The 13,579-nt window shown below is 40.1% G+C and overlaps 1 protein-coding gene across 2 annotated transcripts in view; it reads right to left on the bottom strand.

The window, feature by feature from the left end:
• The window catches only part of MAN2A1 (mannosidase alpha class 2A member 1), a 210,749-nt gene that overhangs the window by 47,757 nt on the left and 149,413 nt on the right, over positions 1–13,579 (bottom strand). For both annotated transcript variants that reach the window (NM_001205886.3, XM_059888188.1), the window contains exons 13-16: positions 9,671–9,836; positions 7,317–7,535; positions 6,476–6,598; positions 3,289–3,403 (exon numbers count right to left, since the gene is read on the bottom strand). In NM_001205886.3, the coding sequence (NP_001192815.2) occupies positions 3,289–3,403; positions 6,476–6,598; positions 7,317–7,535; positions 9,671–9,836 (623 nt within the window). The remainder of the gene's footprint in view (positions 1–3,288; positions 3,404–6,475; positions 6,599–7,316; positions 7,536–9,670; positions 9,837–13,579) is intronic.

Below are 13,579 nucleotides of genomic sequence, written 5' to 3'. Positions count from 1 at the left end.
GCTCCAGCTCCACAACTGGGCTTTTTCTTTTTTTTTTTCCCAGGACAGAAATACGTTGAGAGGGTCTCAAATACAAACATGGGAGGGTGTACAGATTGAAAGAAAGAGCTTCAGGTGATATAGTATCTCCATTTCTCCACAGTCTTGCTGGGGGGAAAATGCTCTAGGCTTGAAACAGTAAAAAGAAAGATGGATCTGACTTTGAATAGTTACATATGCTGGTTTCAGGTTCAGTCCAAGCAAGTACAGTAAAGCTCATCTGGAGAATCACTTTAAAATCACATTTTATCTAACTTATCTGTCATTTCACACAAATTTCTGAAGCTTCCTGCTTTCAAGCTTCAAAAATCTAACATCAGCTCAATTTATCCCACCCACTGAGACATCTAGGGGCAATCTGAGCTCTTTTTATTTTTTAATTATTATTTTTGTTATGCTAATACTCTAAGTGCCCAGTTCAAAACAACCTCTATTTCTTAACTGACTAATCAGAGCCAGCCTTGCCACCTTGGAGAGCAGGGAAGGCGGGTGGGGAGCTGGTGACATCTCTTGCCCTGCTCCTGCCTAAGGGCCCATTAGCCCCTGGGCCTTTCTGACCGCTCAGTGGGGGACAGGAGGGGAGGAGAGGCGGAAAGACAAGCTACTTAGTTTTGAGGAGTGCCTATCTGTTGGGCTAAGCAAACAGGCCAAGGTGGAGCATAATAACTTCCAAGCTGGCTGCTGAAGCAAGACAGCAAGCTAAGCTACAGCCACAGAAGTGGAAGAGGGCCCTTGAGTTCAGAGAAACCACCCTTTGATATGAGACCCAGATCCTGTGGACAAACGAAGAAAACTCAGAAGCTGCACTGGTGAACAAATGCAATTAAACAAAAGCAAAAGCAGTTAAGCAGACACACCTGCTGGAACATGAAGCTAGACTTTTCTGATGAGCTGCTTCAGCATTTACTCTGAGACACGTTGTTGCTTAGCCGCTCTGTCGTGTCTGACTCTGCGACCCCATGGGCTGTAGCCTGCCAGGCTCCTCTGGCCATGGGATTTCCCAGGCAAGAATACCACAGTGGGTTGCCATTTCCTTCTCCAGGGGATCTTCCCAACCCAGGGATCACACCTGCCTCTCCTGTATTTACCACTGAGCCAGCATGGAAGCCCACTCCGAGACATTGCCTGTTTCTCAAAATAACTGATGACAAGCAACAGTAAACCACGCTTGACCAAGCAGGTCTGGACCGAGGCTGCACCGTGCTGGATTCCAGACAGAACCTCCCCATCAAAAAACAGTCATTTTACGCAAATTTAAAAGTAGACAGGCACACCTTCTGTGTGATCATGCTACTTTATATCCGTAAGATGAAACCTGTGGCTATAGCTGAAGATGGAATTGTAGGGCTCTCACAAATGCTAAACAATGGCCTATGCAAGGGTACAAAATGAAGGCCAAACACAGTGCTTCTGACTTAAAATCTTTCAAAGATTATTTCAAAACTACAGACTTTCTTGTAGTTTCAAAGTGTTTGCAGATAATTGCAAAAGACACCAAGTTAGTGTCTAGTATGATTTTCCCTGCCATCTAGAAGAACTTTTACTTTTTAATTCAACATATGAATCATGGGTTACCCTGAAAATATATCACATAAGAAGTCACATAATGAAGTCTGTTCATATCTGAAATTCTACTGGGTACTTGGAGTATTACCAAAACAAAAATAATAATTAAAACATAAATACCCAGACCTTAGATTGCCTCTAGATGTCTCAGTGCGTGGGATAAACTTGAGCTGACGTTAGACTTTTGCATTGATGAGATTTTAAGTTAAAAAAAAAGTTAAAAACAAAGTCAAACACTGAAATCTGAAAACTGAACTTAGCTAAATAAGAAATTCCCTGAACACAGTAGGCTTTTGTTATTGTTCAGTTGTGAATTCGTGTCTGACTCTTTTGCAACCCATGGACTGTAGCCTGCCAGGCTCCTCTGTCCATGGCATTTCCCAGGCAAAGAATACTGGAGGAGGTCGCCATTTTCTTCAGAGGATCTTCCCAATTCTGGGATGGATCCCGCATCTCCTGCATTGACAGGCAGATTCTTTACTGCTGAGCCACCACAGAAGCCCAGAGTAGCCTTTGCTTCCCCATAATACCCAAAAAGTAAACAGTGCCTGCCCATATATTTTATTACTTGTTTTGAAACACTTTTTGTCTACCTGTCTACAGATTCAGGGAAAGAATATTTTCCTTTTCTAATTTTTTCATCTTAGCTTACAGCAACAAAACATTTAAAGTGGCATTTTTATGAGGTCTTTTACTAAAAGATTTGATACAATAGTAAATGGTCTGGTTACTAGGATTAAAAGTGTGGTTGGAAAGGTACTCCATGCTAAAAACAGTGAATTAAAAATCAACCAACCTAACTATACAATTCTGAGACTGGGAACCATAGGTCCATTCAAATCGTATGGAAAAACCAGTGCTACTGGTCACAGTTCAGTTTCCAAACAGATCAAAGGCCTACTTCTTACCACTTGATTAACAAAGAAGCTACTTCAATACTGTGCTAAAAGTAATAAACTGTCTGATTTTATATGCTGCAAGCTAATGAGTTGTAAACAAACAGAATGAGCGTAGAATATTTTTCTTCTAAAGTTCAAGTCTAATAATGTTAACTATGGCAATAACTTCTGTATTTGAGGCAGGTTGTATGTATGTGAGAGAGAGAAAGGTAGTCAGTGATCCATTCATTGAAAGCCACATTTGATATAATTTCTATTTCTTAAAATAAAAAATACTATACTGTTTTTAGATCTGATAAAAGAGCTCACAACTTATGACAAATACTGCAATAAGAAAGAAAAAGTTAAAGTGAAGTTGCTCAGTCGTGTCTGACTCTTTGTGACCCCATGGACTGTAGCCCGCCAGGTTTCTCTGTCCATGGTATTCTCCAGCCAAGAATACTGGAGTGGGTTGCCATTTCCTTCTCCAGGGATCAAACCCAGGTCTCCCGCACTGCAAGCAGACACTTTACCCTCTGAGCCACCAGGGAACCCCCTAGAACAAGAAGATATACAGAAGAAAAAAAAACACGTATATGTAGGGAGTTAAGTGTTTGACCATTTTTGATTATTGAAGGGAAAATACCAGCATTTAAAGTCATATGATGAGTATGAGGTCAAGTTTAGACAGATGATTGTGTCATCTTCAAAAACCAATTGCTAAATTATTAAAACTGACACAAGAAAAGCAAGAATTCAAGAATCAGTATACATGTTTCACAACTGCATTTCTCTGTTTTCTTACCATGTATGTTGTACAGTCGAACTCTGTGGGTAACATGTTCAAAAAAGCAAGTCACGTCTGAATAAAACCTTCCACGCTGCACTCTGACAAAGGGTGGTGTTGTGTAAACGTAAGGCTGAAGAGGAAATAACATTTTTAAGAAAAATGTTTTGGCTTTTAATTTTTCCAAGGGATGTTTATTATAGTTTCCAAATTGGCAAATACATATCATGTGATATTGGTAATATTAAGTGAAAACCAAACCTTATAAGGTATCAGACTATGCACATGCTATAAAAATTGAATATACGGTTTTACATTAGACAAAAACTGCTGAAAATAGAAAATAAAAATGTTACAACTTGATTGGTTTAGAAGATCTACAAACATTTCTCCCTGCCATAAAAATTTCTAATTAAAATTTTTCTATATGGTTCCTATGTTATCTATGAGAAAGAGCAATACTTTTACAGCAGTGACGTTTGTTTCCCAGGCAAACATTATAACCACGGCTCCCTAATGTTCAGGGTTTGCAGCATGTGGCTGGAAGGACCACAGGGACTCATCTCAAACAACCTGGAAGCAGGCTTCAGAACACGGCTCAATCCCAGCCAGGCTCACTGCTCTATAAAGCACACTGCCCTGTTACTTCAAAGAACTAAGCAGATATGAAGCCAACTTACAAACCTGGAAAAACTATGGCAACCACTGGTTTACTTTTCATTATTTAGAATCTAGAATCAAGAAACTATGGGAATAAAACTTATAACTTATACATAGGTAAAGAAATGAAATCTAAAGCACTTATGAAGAATTGTAAGTATTACACATCTTAGAAGGCTCAACAGCAGCATGCAAAGCTAGTCTGCAATGCAGCACAAGATTTTCAGTGCTGTGTAATTTTCTTCCATATTTACCTCTTTGGTTAAGGAAAAATATTCTGAATTTACTATAATGCTTTACAGTTAACAAAGCTCTTGTACCTAATCACCACACAGCTAGAAAGCGTGGAGGAGGGTGGGAACTAGGATGGGGATGTCTGGGTCCCCACCTTTTCCCGGCACACCCAGCTGTCTCTTTCCCTGGTGTTCTTTTATTTCTTCTTTGTAAACATACGATGATTCTCTTTTTCCTACTATCTAATATTAGAGTTATTTAAACATAAAATAATTTTTTAAAATAGTAATTACAACTGTCTGTGTTTAATATTCTATAGCGTAGTTATTTTTTTTTAAGTCAGTCATAACAAAATACCTGTGTAATGACAAAAGCTGTTAAGTGAGAAAACACTGATGTAGCTTATATTTAGGATCCACTGCTCATCCTGAAATGTCTACTATGATCTATAGCTTACCTTTAATTCCTCAATAATTAAAAAAAACAGAAACAACAAATAACTAGAATTCTGAGCATGACCTAAACAATCCCTTAACATCTATATTTGATTTTGGTTAGCAGGCTTTTCTAGAGCAAAAGTAACTTTTTTAGGAGACAGGACCCTAGGCAACAAAACACAGAATATTTAATTTATCTTAAAGTGGAGAAAGTCGGTGTAAGTGTAAAAGCAAAGGAAGAAACTCTAAAGAAAAAAATACAAAATTGACTACACAAAAATTAAGAACGAATATAACAGAAAAATAAAATAACAAACTCAGTGATACACTGAGGACATATTTTTCAATAAATAGGAAAAAGGATTAATTTTATAATATATAAAAAAATCTTTATAGATCCACAAGTCATATCAGTAGACAAATGGCCAAGAACTTAAATAGGACACTCACAAAAGAAATATGAAAGATAAATAAAAGCATTATACAGTTCAACCTTACTAATAATCACAAAAATCATAACAGTAAAATATTTTTCATCTGTTATTATAGGTTAAGTATGTAATGTGGCTAATTCTCAGAGTTTAGAGTAGTATGCTAGATAGCTACTTTCAAAAACACACTGCTGGAATGAATATGTATCGTTCTAGAGAGGCAAGGAAGATAAGTAGTATCTATATGTCAAAAGCCTTAAAAGGCTCCAGACACACAAAATGACTCTTCTAGAAAATTATTCTCAGGAAATAATTAGCACTGTACAAAGAAAGCTTATCACAATTTTACAGTAATAAAGTATTGGGAGAAAATGTAAAATGTACATATGCAACAACAGGAAATTCTTTACTTCCACATATATATATATAATACACACACACTTTTTTACTGTGAGGACACTTAAGTTCTACTCTTTTAGCAAATATCAATAATCCAACACAGTGCTATCAGCTAGTCACCATGTAACGCATCAGACTCTCAGATCGCGTTCACCCTACAGCTGAAGTTCTAAATCACAGAAGTGTGTATTAAAATGTGTTTTCCAAGAGCATATGAGATTGTGAGCACTGTCACAATGAAACACAAGACATATTCACATGCTGCTACTGCTAAGTTGCTTCAGTCGTGTCCGACTCTGTGCGACCCCATACACGGAAGTCCACCAGGCTCCCCCGTCCCTGGGATTCTCCAGGCAAGAACACTGGAGTGGGTTGCCATGATACACACAGAATAAAATATGGTAAAAATACAACATTGGCAAAGGTTTTCATGGGCTTGTAGAACAGCTGGCCGGTGGAGGCAATGGCAACCCACTCCAGAACTCTTGCCTGGCAAATCCCAGGGATGGGGGAGCCTGGTGGGCTCCCGTCTATGGGGTTGCACAGAGTTGGACACGACTGAAGCGACTTAGCAGCAGCAGCAGCAGCAGAATAGCCAGCAAATATTATTCTTCAGTTTTCTGCATTAAATGTGCAGTCAGGATAGAACACTTTCTTTGTTTGTTTTTTAAAGTGCTAAATGTTAAGAAGAAAAATGGCTCAGTGGTCAATCTATCTTTCCCACACGGCTAGGAATTTTGTGTTTGTATCTCTGCCATGCCACAGAGGTACGTAACAACTCAGCAGCACCCTAATCCCAAATCAAATCTAGCTTCTTTCCATACAGAGCACTTGTCCCCTGTAGCATCCTTACTGAATTCCAACACTGAGAAATTACTGTTCACCTAACACTCAACTAGAAATTGCTAAGTGTCAATAATGATATACGAGTGGAGCTAATTCATCTATTCCTAATAGACGACCATCACATTGAGATGCATTTAGTATGCTCCTCACTACTCTCTCAGTACGTGCTCAGTCGCCGCCACGAGCATCAGCCCTTACCTTGGCCTCCCCGTCGGGTAAGAAGAGGTAGGCACCACTTTTATCCCTTTTACTTGTGGTTCCATACCAGGAAAACTGTACTGTCACCTCAAGACTCTTACCATCTCCTCTATTTAGCATTTCCTAAGGATAAAAAAAAATTTTTTAGTATGAGTTAGTATTAAGACATAAACTTACTGTGTCTAGCTACATGCATATGTCTATTTTTAAAAAATTACCTTGTGATAGATTTATAAGTGATTAACATTCAGCCTGTAATATTCACAATTCTTGGATGAACACTCCAAATTTTATACTTAAAACCTCAGGACTGAAAACTTCCACAATAGAACAAAAAGAACACATTTCACCAAAGAAGAAAGACATATACAAATTAAGACATTAGACCAGTACTTCTCAAACTTTCTGTAGTAAAGGAGTGAATTTATTTTTATTTCCACTATGCATGAAGCAGCATTTTGGTGAAGTACAATGAAAGTGAATTAATTAAAAAAAAATTAAAGTGATATGCCAAATATAAACTCATTTTTTCTTATTAGATTTAATAGGCATAAATCTACTCAGTCTAATTCCTTTCAAAGTTTCCATAAACATTTCTAAATAGCCACCAATTGCATACTCATCTTGTGGACGAGTACCAACCAGTCCACGGGGCGGCACCTCACAGACCACACCTGTGAGCAGCAGTGGGCGCTGCGGACCACAAGGGGACGGTACACGCAGCTCTCCATCCTTCCCTCCAGAACCTGTGTCCCCTTTTCCCACTTTACACAGGTAATCTACATACGTTATAATAAAAGTGACATGCCTTCTGTAAATTTCAGAACTAGTTGGAACATACCTCCATAAGCCCAGATTGACCAAAGCGCAGCCTAATAAAGGAGTTCTCTAGAGTTATAGCTTCTTGAGCACTTTTTATATTATTCATGTTAAAAATTCCTTCATTTGCTATATTACCATTATATAGGTCATATTTGGCTAAATGTGGATTTGAACTTGATGTTTCCAAAATCTTATACACTTTCAGTCCCAGTGGTGGCATCTCTGCTAGAAAAGATATCTTTAAAGATAAAGGAGAGAAGTTATTAAAGAGAAATGCAATCTACTGAAAGGAAACTATATTTCTAGTACAAATAAGCAACTACTATGTTTAAGAAAGAATATAATACTATTCCATGTTTTTATAACTTATGGGTGGAGTATTCACATTTCTATTTATCTAGGGAACCTAGTAAATTCAAGTGGGTAGGACTATCAAAGACATTAAGGCTTTTATTCAATATACGAAATTATGTGACCATCCTCAATTGTCCCACAGTGCTCTTAATGGATGCTCAGATGGGGAAATGCTCCATGATGTAAGGGTTTACCGTGACAGTGATTTTAGGAATCATTGTACAACACTATGGTAATTCAGTACATTCAAAATGAAAAATGATAAATGTAACAATGTAAACATCAAGCATATTAGTTCATCAATACCAGACATCAATGCCTGGGAGGTCCAGCAGATGCTGAACAGGCACGGAGGAGGCACCCACCAAGGGACATGATCCAACCTTTCAGGAGCTTCTGCTCCAATCTCGAGGCGAGGGGTTTCCTGTAAAATCTGATCAAAACCTGTATCATAGTTTCTTTTCTTTCTAAAGGATAATAAATTCGTAAGAGCAGCCAGCAATGCCTTTTAATTCTCTTTTAGAATCCTTAGCTTTTGTCTGTGTCTTCAGAAATACAGTTTATACATCCGAATTTTAGCAGTCCAACATTTCCGGTGACGGGGGGCGCTCAATTTAACACTGCATACTTCAAGACATTTTCCCAAAACACCTAAGACTTGAACCCAGACATTTTTTTCATAATTATATCTTAGAAAAGAAGCATCTTATTTATTTAAAAAGTCTTTCTTTATTGGGATATTACTGTAATCTTTGCAATGAAAGTTGGAAGTATCCAGTTATTTAGAAGGAGGTATTTATCTTCTTTTCAATACTTCAGTTCAGTTCAGTTCAGTTCAGTCGCTCAGTCGTGTCCGACTCTTTGCGACCCCATGAATCGCAGCACGCCAGGCCTCCCTGTCCATCACCAACTCCCGGAGTTCACTCAGACTCACATCCATCGAGTCAGTGATGCCATCCAGCCATCTCATCCTCTGTCATCCCCTTCTCCTCCTGCCCCCAATTCCTCCCGGCATCAGGGTCTTTTCCAATGAGTCAACTCTGCGCATGAGGTGGCCAAAGTACTGGAGTTTCAGCTTCAGCATCATTCCTTCCAAAGAAATCCCAGGGCTGATCTCCTTCAGAATGGACTGGTTGGATCTCCTTGCAGTCCAAGGGACTCTCAAGAGTCTTCTCCAACACCACAGTTCAAAAGCATCAATTCTTCAGCACTCAGCTGTCTTCACAGTCCAATTCTCACATCCATACAAGACTACTGGAAAAACCATAGCCTTGACTAGACGGACCTTTGTTGGCAAAGTAATGTCTCTGCTTTTGAATATGCTATCTAGGTTGGTCATAACTTTTCTTCCAAGGAGTAAGCGTCTTTTAATTTCATGGCTGCAGTCACCATCTGCAGTGATTTTGGAGCCCAAAAAAATAAAGTCTGACACTGTTTCCCCATCTATTTCCCATGAAGTGATGGGACCAGAGGCCATGATCTTCATTTTTTGAATGTTGAGCTTTAAGCCAACTTTTTCACTCTCCACTTTCACTTTCAATACTTACAACTCATTAAATTGAGTTAGGCAAAAAAGTTCAAAATTTTACAAGGAATCAGAAAAGAGTTACAATATACACACTTACAAAAATGAACAATATACATACTCATAGTGCACTAAAAATAACATGTAATATACACACTAACAAAGATGTTAATACTTTGGAAAACAAAGGATCTATTTTCCTTTAGAGTCATTTCACTGGCCAGTGAGGGGGGCTTCCCTGGTGGTCAGCAGTAAAGTGTTCACTTGCCAATTCAGGAGATCTGGGTTCGATTCCTGGGTCGGGAAGATCCCCTGAAGAAGGAAATGACACCCCACTCCAGTGTTCCTGCCTGGAGAGTCCCATGGACAGGAGAATGGCAGTCTACCGTCCACGGGGTCCCAAAAGAGTCAGGCATGACTGTGCAACTTAACAACAGCAACATTACAAACTATACCCTGGCTGTGCCTCCTTCCGCTGCATGGGGCGCGCATACCTCGTAGGCTGTCTGTGAGACGGTTGTTGCTGTGTCCCACACTGCACTCATTTGGATTTCCACAGGCTTTCCTGAAGCAGAGGACACTTGTGCTGCGGATGAGCTCACACAGACTGAGACTACAGAGCTTCGAGCTTGTTCTGAAGGGTTATAGACCACGAGATACCTGTAAAAACAGTTGCTTTACTAGTGGGGTCTCAAAACATTTGTCCTTTTTTCACATTATTTGTAAGATTTCAACTCACAGATAAGCATAAAGCCAACCCAAGGAGAAGAATTTTCAGAAACATTCCAGTAAAACTTTCAAAGAACAGGCAATTTCATCACAACAAACACCACATTGTACAAAGGGCAATGAAACAATGATTCACTTTCTAAGAATGAATGTTATACAAACGGAAGACAACAACAGGACTGTTATCGCTATTTCTATGTCCTAGAGAATGACTTATGTACATATGGTTTTATTAATCTGAAATAAGCAGCCCTATACAATATCCTGATCCTTGCCTAATCTGAATACAAAAATATATAAATTGCCTGTTTGCATTTTGAAAGTGAAAGTGAAAGTCGCTCAGTTGTGTCCAACTCTTTGTGACCCCATGGACTATACATACAGTCCATGGAATTCTCCAGGCCAGAATACTGGAGTGGGTATCCTTTCCCTTCTCCAACCGGGGATCAAACCCAGGTTCCCACATTGCAGGTGGATTCTTTACCAGCTGAGCCACAAGGGAATCCCTTAACATTTGCATTTTAGTCACAATTAATTTCAATTAAAATTCTGACATTCACTTTAGAGGACTAACACACAGTGAAATATATGGCTGTACATGCAGCCACACGTGTATTTTATAAACAGGGGTCCCTATTATCCCAGAAAGTTGGTCCCAGAAGAAAGATCATTTGAAGCAAATTCACTTAAAATAAGAGGCTGAAATCTTATAATAAATAGTGGTAAAAAAATTGATTGGAACTTAACTAGAAAAGGGAAATAAAGACTATTAAAATAAGTTTAGGCAACATTTGCAAATAAGTGCAGTTCTTAGAATGAAGTGGGGTTTTGGCAAAATTTTTCCAATAACACCTTATATTAGCACACATCCATCAAGTAACATTTAATTTTTACATGATGGTTTTAAACATAACTATATTTGTTAAGAATATTCAAGGTCTTAATCATTTTTCCTACAGTTAGTTCTCTCTCGATTCTTTGATATTTAGATAATTGTCAGCTGAAGCCCTTAACAGCCTTGGTTTCCTCAATAGCATTAGGTCCTCACCGCTTCACGGCTTTGCCTGTGAGCAGAAACGTTCTAGATCACGTCACAGACTTCAGGAATTATGCATTCTTTGTAAGACCTATGATTTTACTTTATAATATATTTACAACATATTATCTTCAAACACAAGAAACAGCATTTCAGAGAGGATACCTGACTAACAATACAACTGATTCATTCGTGAACACTTTCATGGCATTTCCTGTACTTTCACGTACATTCCTGTACACTCCCGTAACTTCAGGAGCACAGAGTCAGGCAGCCAACCACGCCTCCCTCTAACCCGGTAGGTACTCTAGCAGACAGGGTCCCAGCTACCACTGTCTGCTCAGTGCATCTCAGAGTCGAGCAGCACGTGTCCTGCACATTTCAACTGCATTGCAAATGGTTCATTAGAAAATAAATACAGTGACCAAAACGAAAGTGAAGGATAAAGGAAAAGGTGGATGTAGCGTGAAACCCATAAAACGTTGACTCGTACGTTATCAGGAGAAGCACTTTTGATTGACTCAGTATTGTAATATACCAAAGGTAACAACATAAGAACGTCTTTAGCTCCTTTAGACTTGCAGTATACCTCAGGGTGACGAGCTGTAACGTCATTTGCGTTCACTGAGACCCCATGTATATTTGAGAAAAGAGCATCAGAAGCATGCAGTCAAAAACAAGACAAAACAAAGCAAGACTCTAGGTAACGCACTGAAGCCCCGAAGTCCTAGACCAAACCCCACTGTGTCCATGAAGCAAGGAGAGGGAGAGCACCGCCCCTGAGAGGCGCGCTGGGCAGACTCCCCTGAAGGCATCTGCCAGCCCGTGAGTGCCCGCCCACCACCCTCTACCGGAGCGTAGGTTTCCCCGACGGTTCTCCAGCCACACTCACACCTGGAGAGCCACAAATGCCAGGGGCTTCAGCGTTACCAACTAGACTGCACTACCTCCCTCAGCTGCGCGAGGGCAGGAAGGCGGTCAAGGATCGCTCACGCCCAGCATCAGACGTGCAAAGCAGCGTCCCAGAAACGAGTGGCTTACTACTGAACCCCACACGTCCAGAGGCTCAGCGCCAGTATGAGAAGAGCTCTCTGTAGTCTGTGTTTGTAGGCTGAAGGCTTGGGCCAGCCTCCTAATTCTGTAGAAGTCCTGAGGAAGACCTAGGAATGGAGTCCAGAATTTCCACTGCAAATCTCTGGATGCCCCACTACACAGAGCTGGTCATAAAGGATCTGATAATAAAATACAATGCATCCAACAGAGAGACTTAGGCAGCAAGCATCCAAAACACTGATTCTTTCTGGTAAGAAAGAAAGAGATTCACACTTTCAGCAAATAATAATTTTAACCATATATTTCACTTTGTACAGTAATAAATAGATTTTTATAATATGCTGTGAACTAGGTTCTGTTTTGTTTCGTGTTAGTAGCTAATTAGTATTTGACCATAATGATGTTTCTACTGTACTAAATGATTATGTAATTATCATGCCAGGAATCTATTCAAAAGCAAAGTGTATGGAGTATATAATGAGTATAATGCTGCACTAAGAAAAAATTTTTTCCACATAATTAGAGATTCTCAGCACGTTCAGGAGCATCACAGCACACAGTTGCCTGACACACAAACTCCTATCCATGTATGCTTCAAGCAGAGCACAGAGAAAGCACAATCATACGTGAGTTACGCTTCGGGGCAGGTAAGCACACCACCACAAATGAAGCAGATCTGCATCGTCACTGCTGTGTGCAGTAGTGAGACACTTGTTACACTGCCAGTATCTCCAAACATGAGACTTTTTAAACCTTTCAATTATGAATGCAACCAACAGGTTTCATATTAAACTATCATCAGTTCAGTTCAGTTCAGTCGCTCAGTCTTGTCCAACTCTTTGCAACCCCATGAACAGCAGCACGCCAGGCGTCCCTGTCCATCACCAACTCCCGGAGTTCACTCAGACTCACGTCCATCCAGTCAGTGATGCCATCCAGCCATCTCACCCTCTGTCGTCCCCTTCTCCTCCTGCCCCCAATCTCTCCCAGCATCACAGTCTTTTCCAATGAGTCAGCTCTTCGAATGAGGTGGCCAAAGTACTGGAGTTTCAGCTTTAGCATCATTCCTTCCAAAGAAATCCCAGGGCTGATCTCCTTGCAGTCCAAGGGACTCTCAAAAGTCTTCTCCAACACCACAGTTCAAAAGCATCAATTCTTCAGCGCTCAGCTGTCTTCACAGTCCAACTCTCACATTCATACATGACTACTGGAAAAACCATAGCCTTGACTAGATGGACCTTTGTTGGCAAACTAATATCTCTGCTTTTCAATATGCTCTCTAGGTTGGTCATTAACTTTCCTTCCAAGGAGTAAGCGTCTTTTAATTTCATGACTGCAATCACCATCTGCAGTGATTTTGGAGCCCAGAAAAATAAAGTCTGACACTGTTTCCTGTCGGGAGCCGGTGAGGCATTCCACTCGTGACAAAGGTCATGAGGAAGGAGGCTCGGCATAAGCAAAGGTGGGATCGAGCCTCAGGAGTCCCCCTGGATATTCCCGAGCATCTACCCCCAAAAAACCAGAGTCTGCCTACTTTATTGCTTTGTGCTCTCACCTCTGACTTTACTGGGGGCTGTCCCCTACC

Source organism: Bos taurus, chromosome 7, assembly GCF_002263795.3.
Source record: "Bos taurus isolate L1 Dominette 01449 registration number 42190680 breed Hereford chromosome 7, ARS-UCD2.0, whole genome shotgun sequence".
Classification (NCBI taxonomy): domain Eukaryota; kingdom Metazoa; phylum Chordata; class Mammalia; order Artiodactyla; family Bovidae; genus Bos; species Bos taurus.
This window is presented reverse-complemented; position numbering and strand designations above follow the sequence as displayed.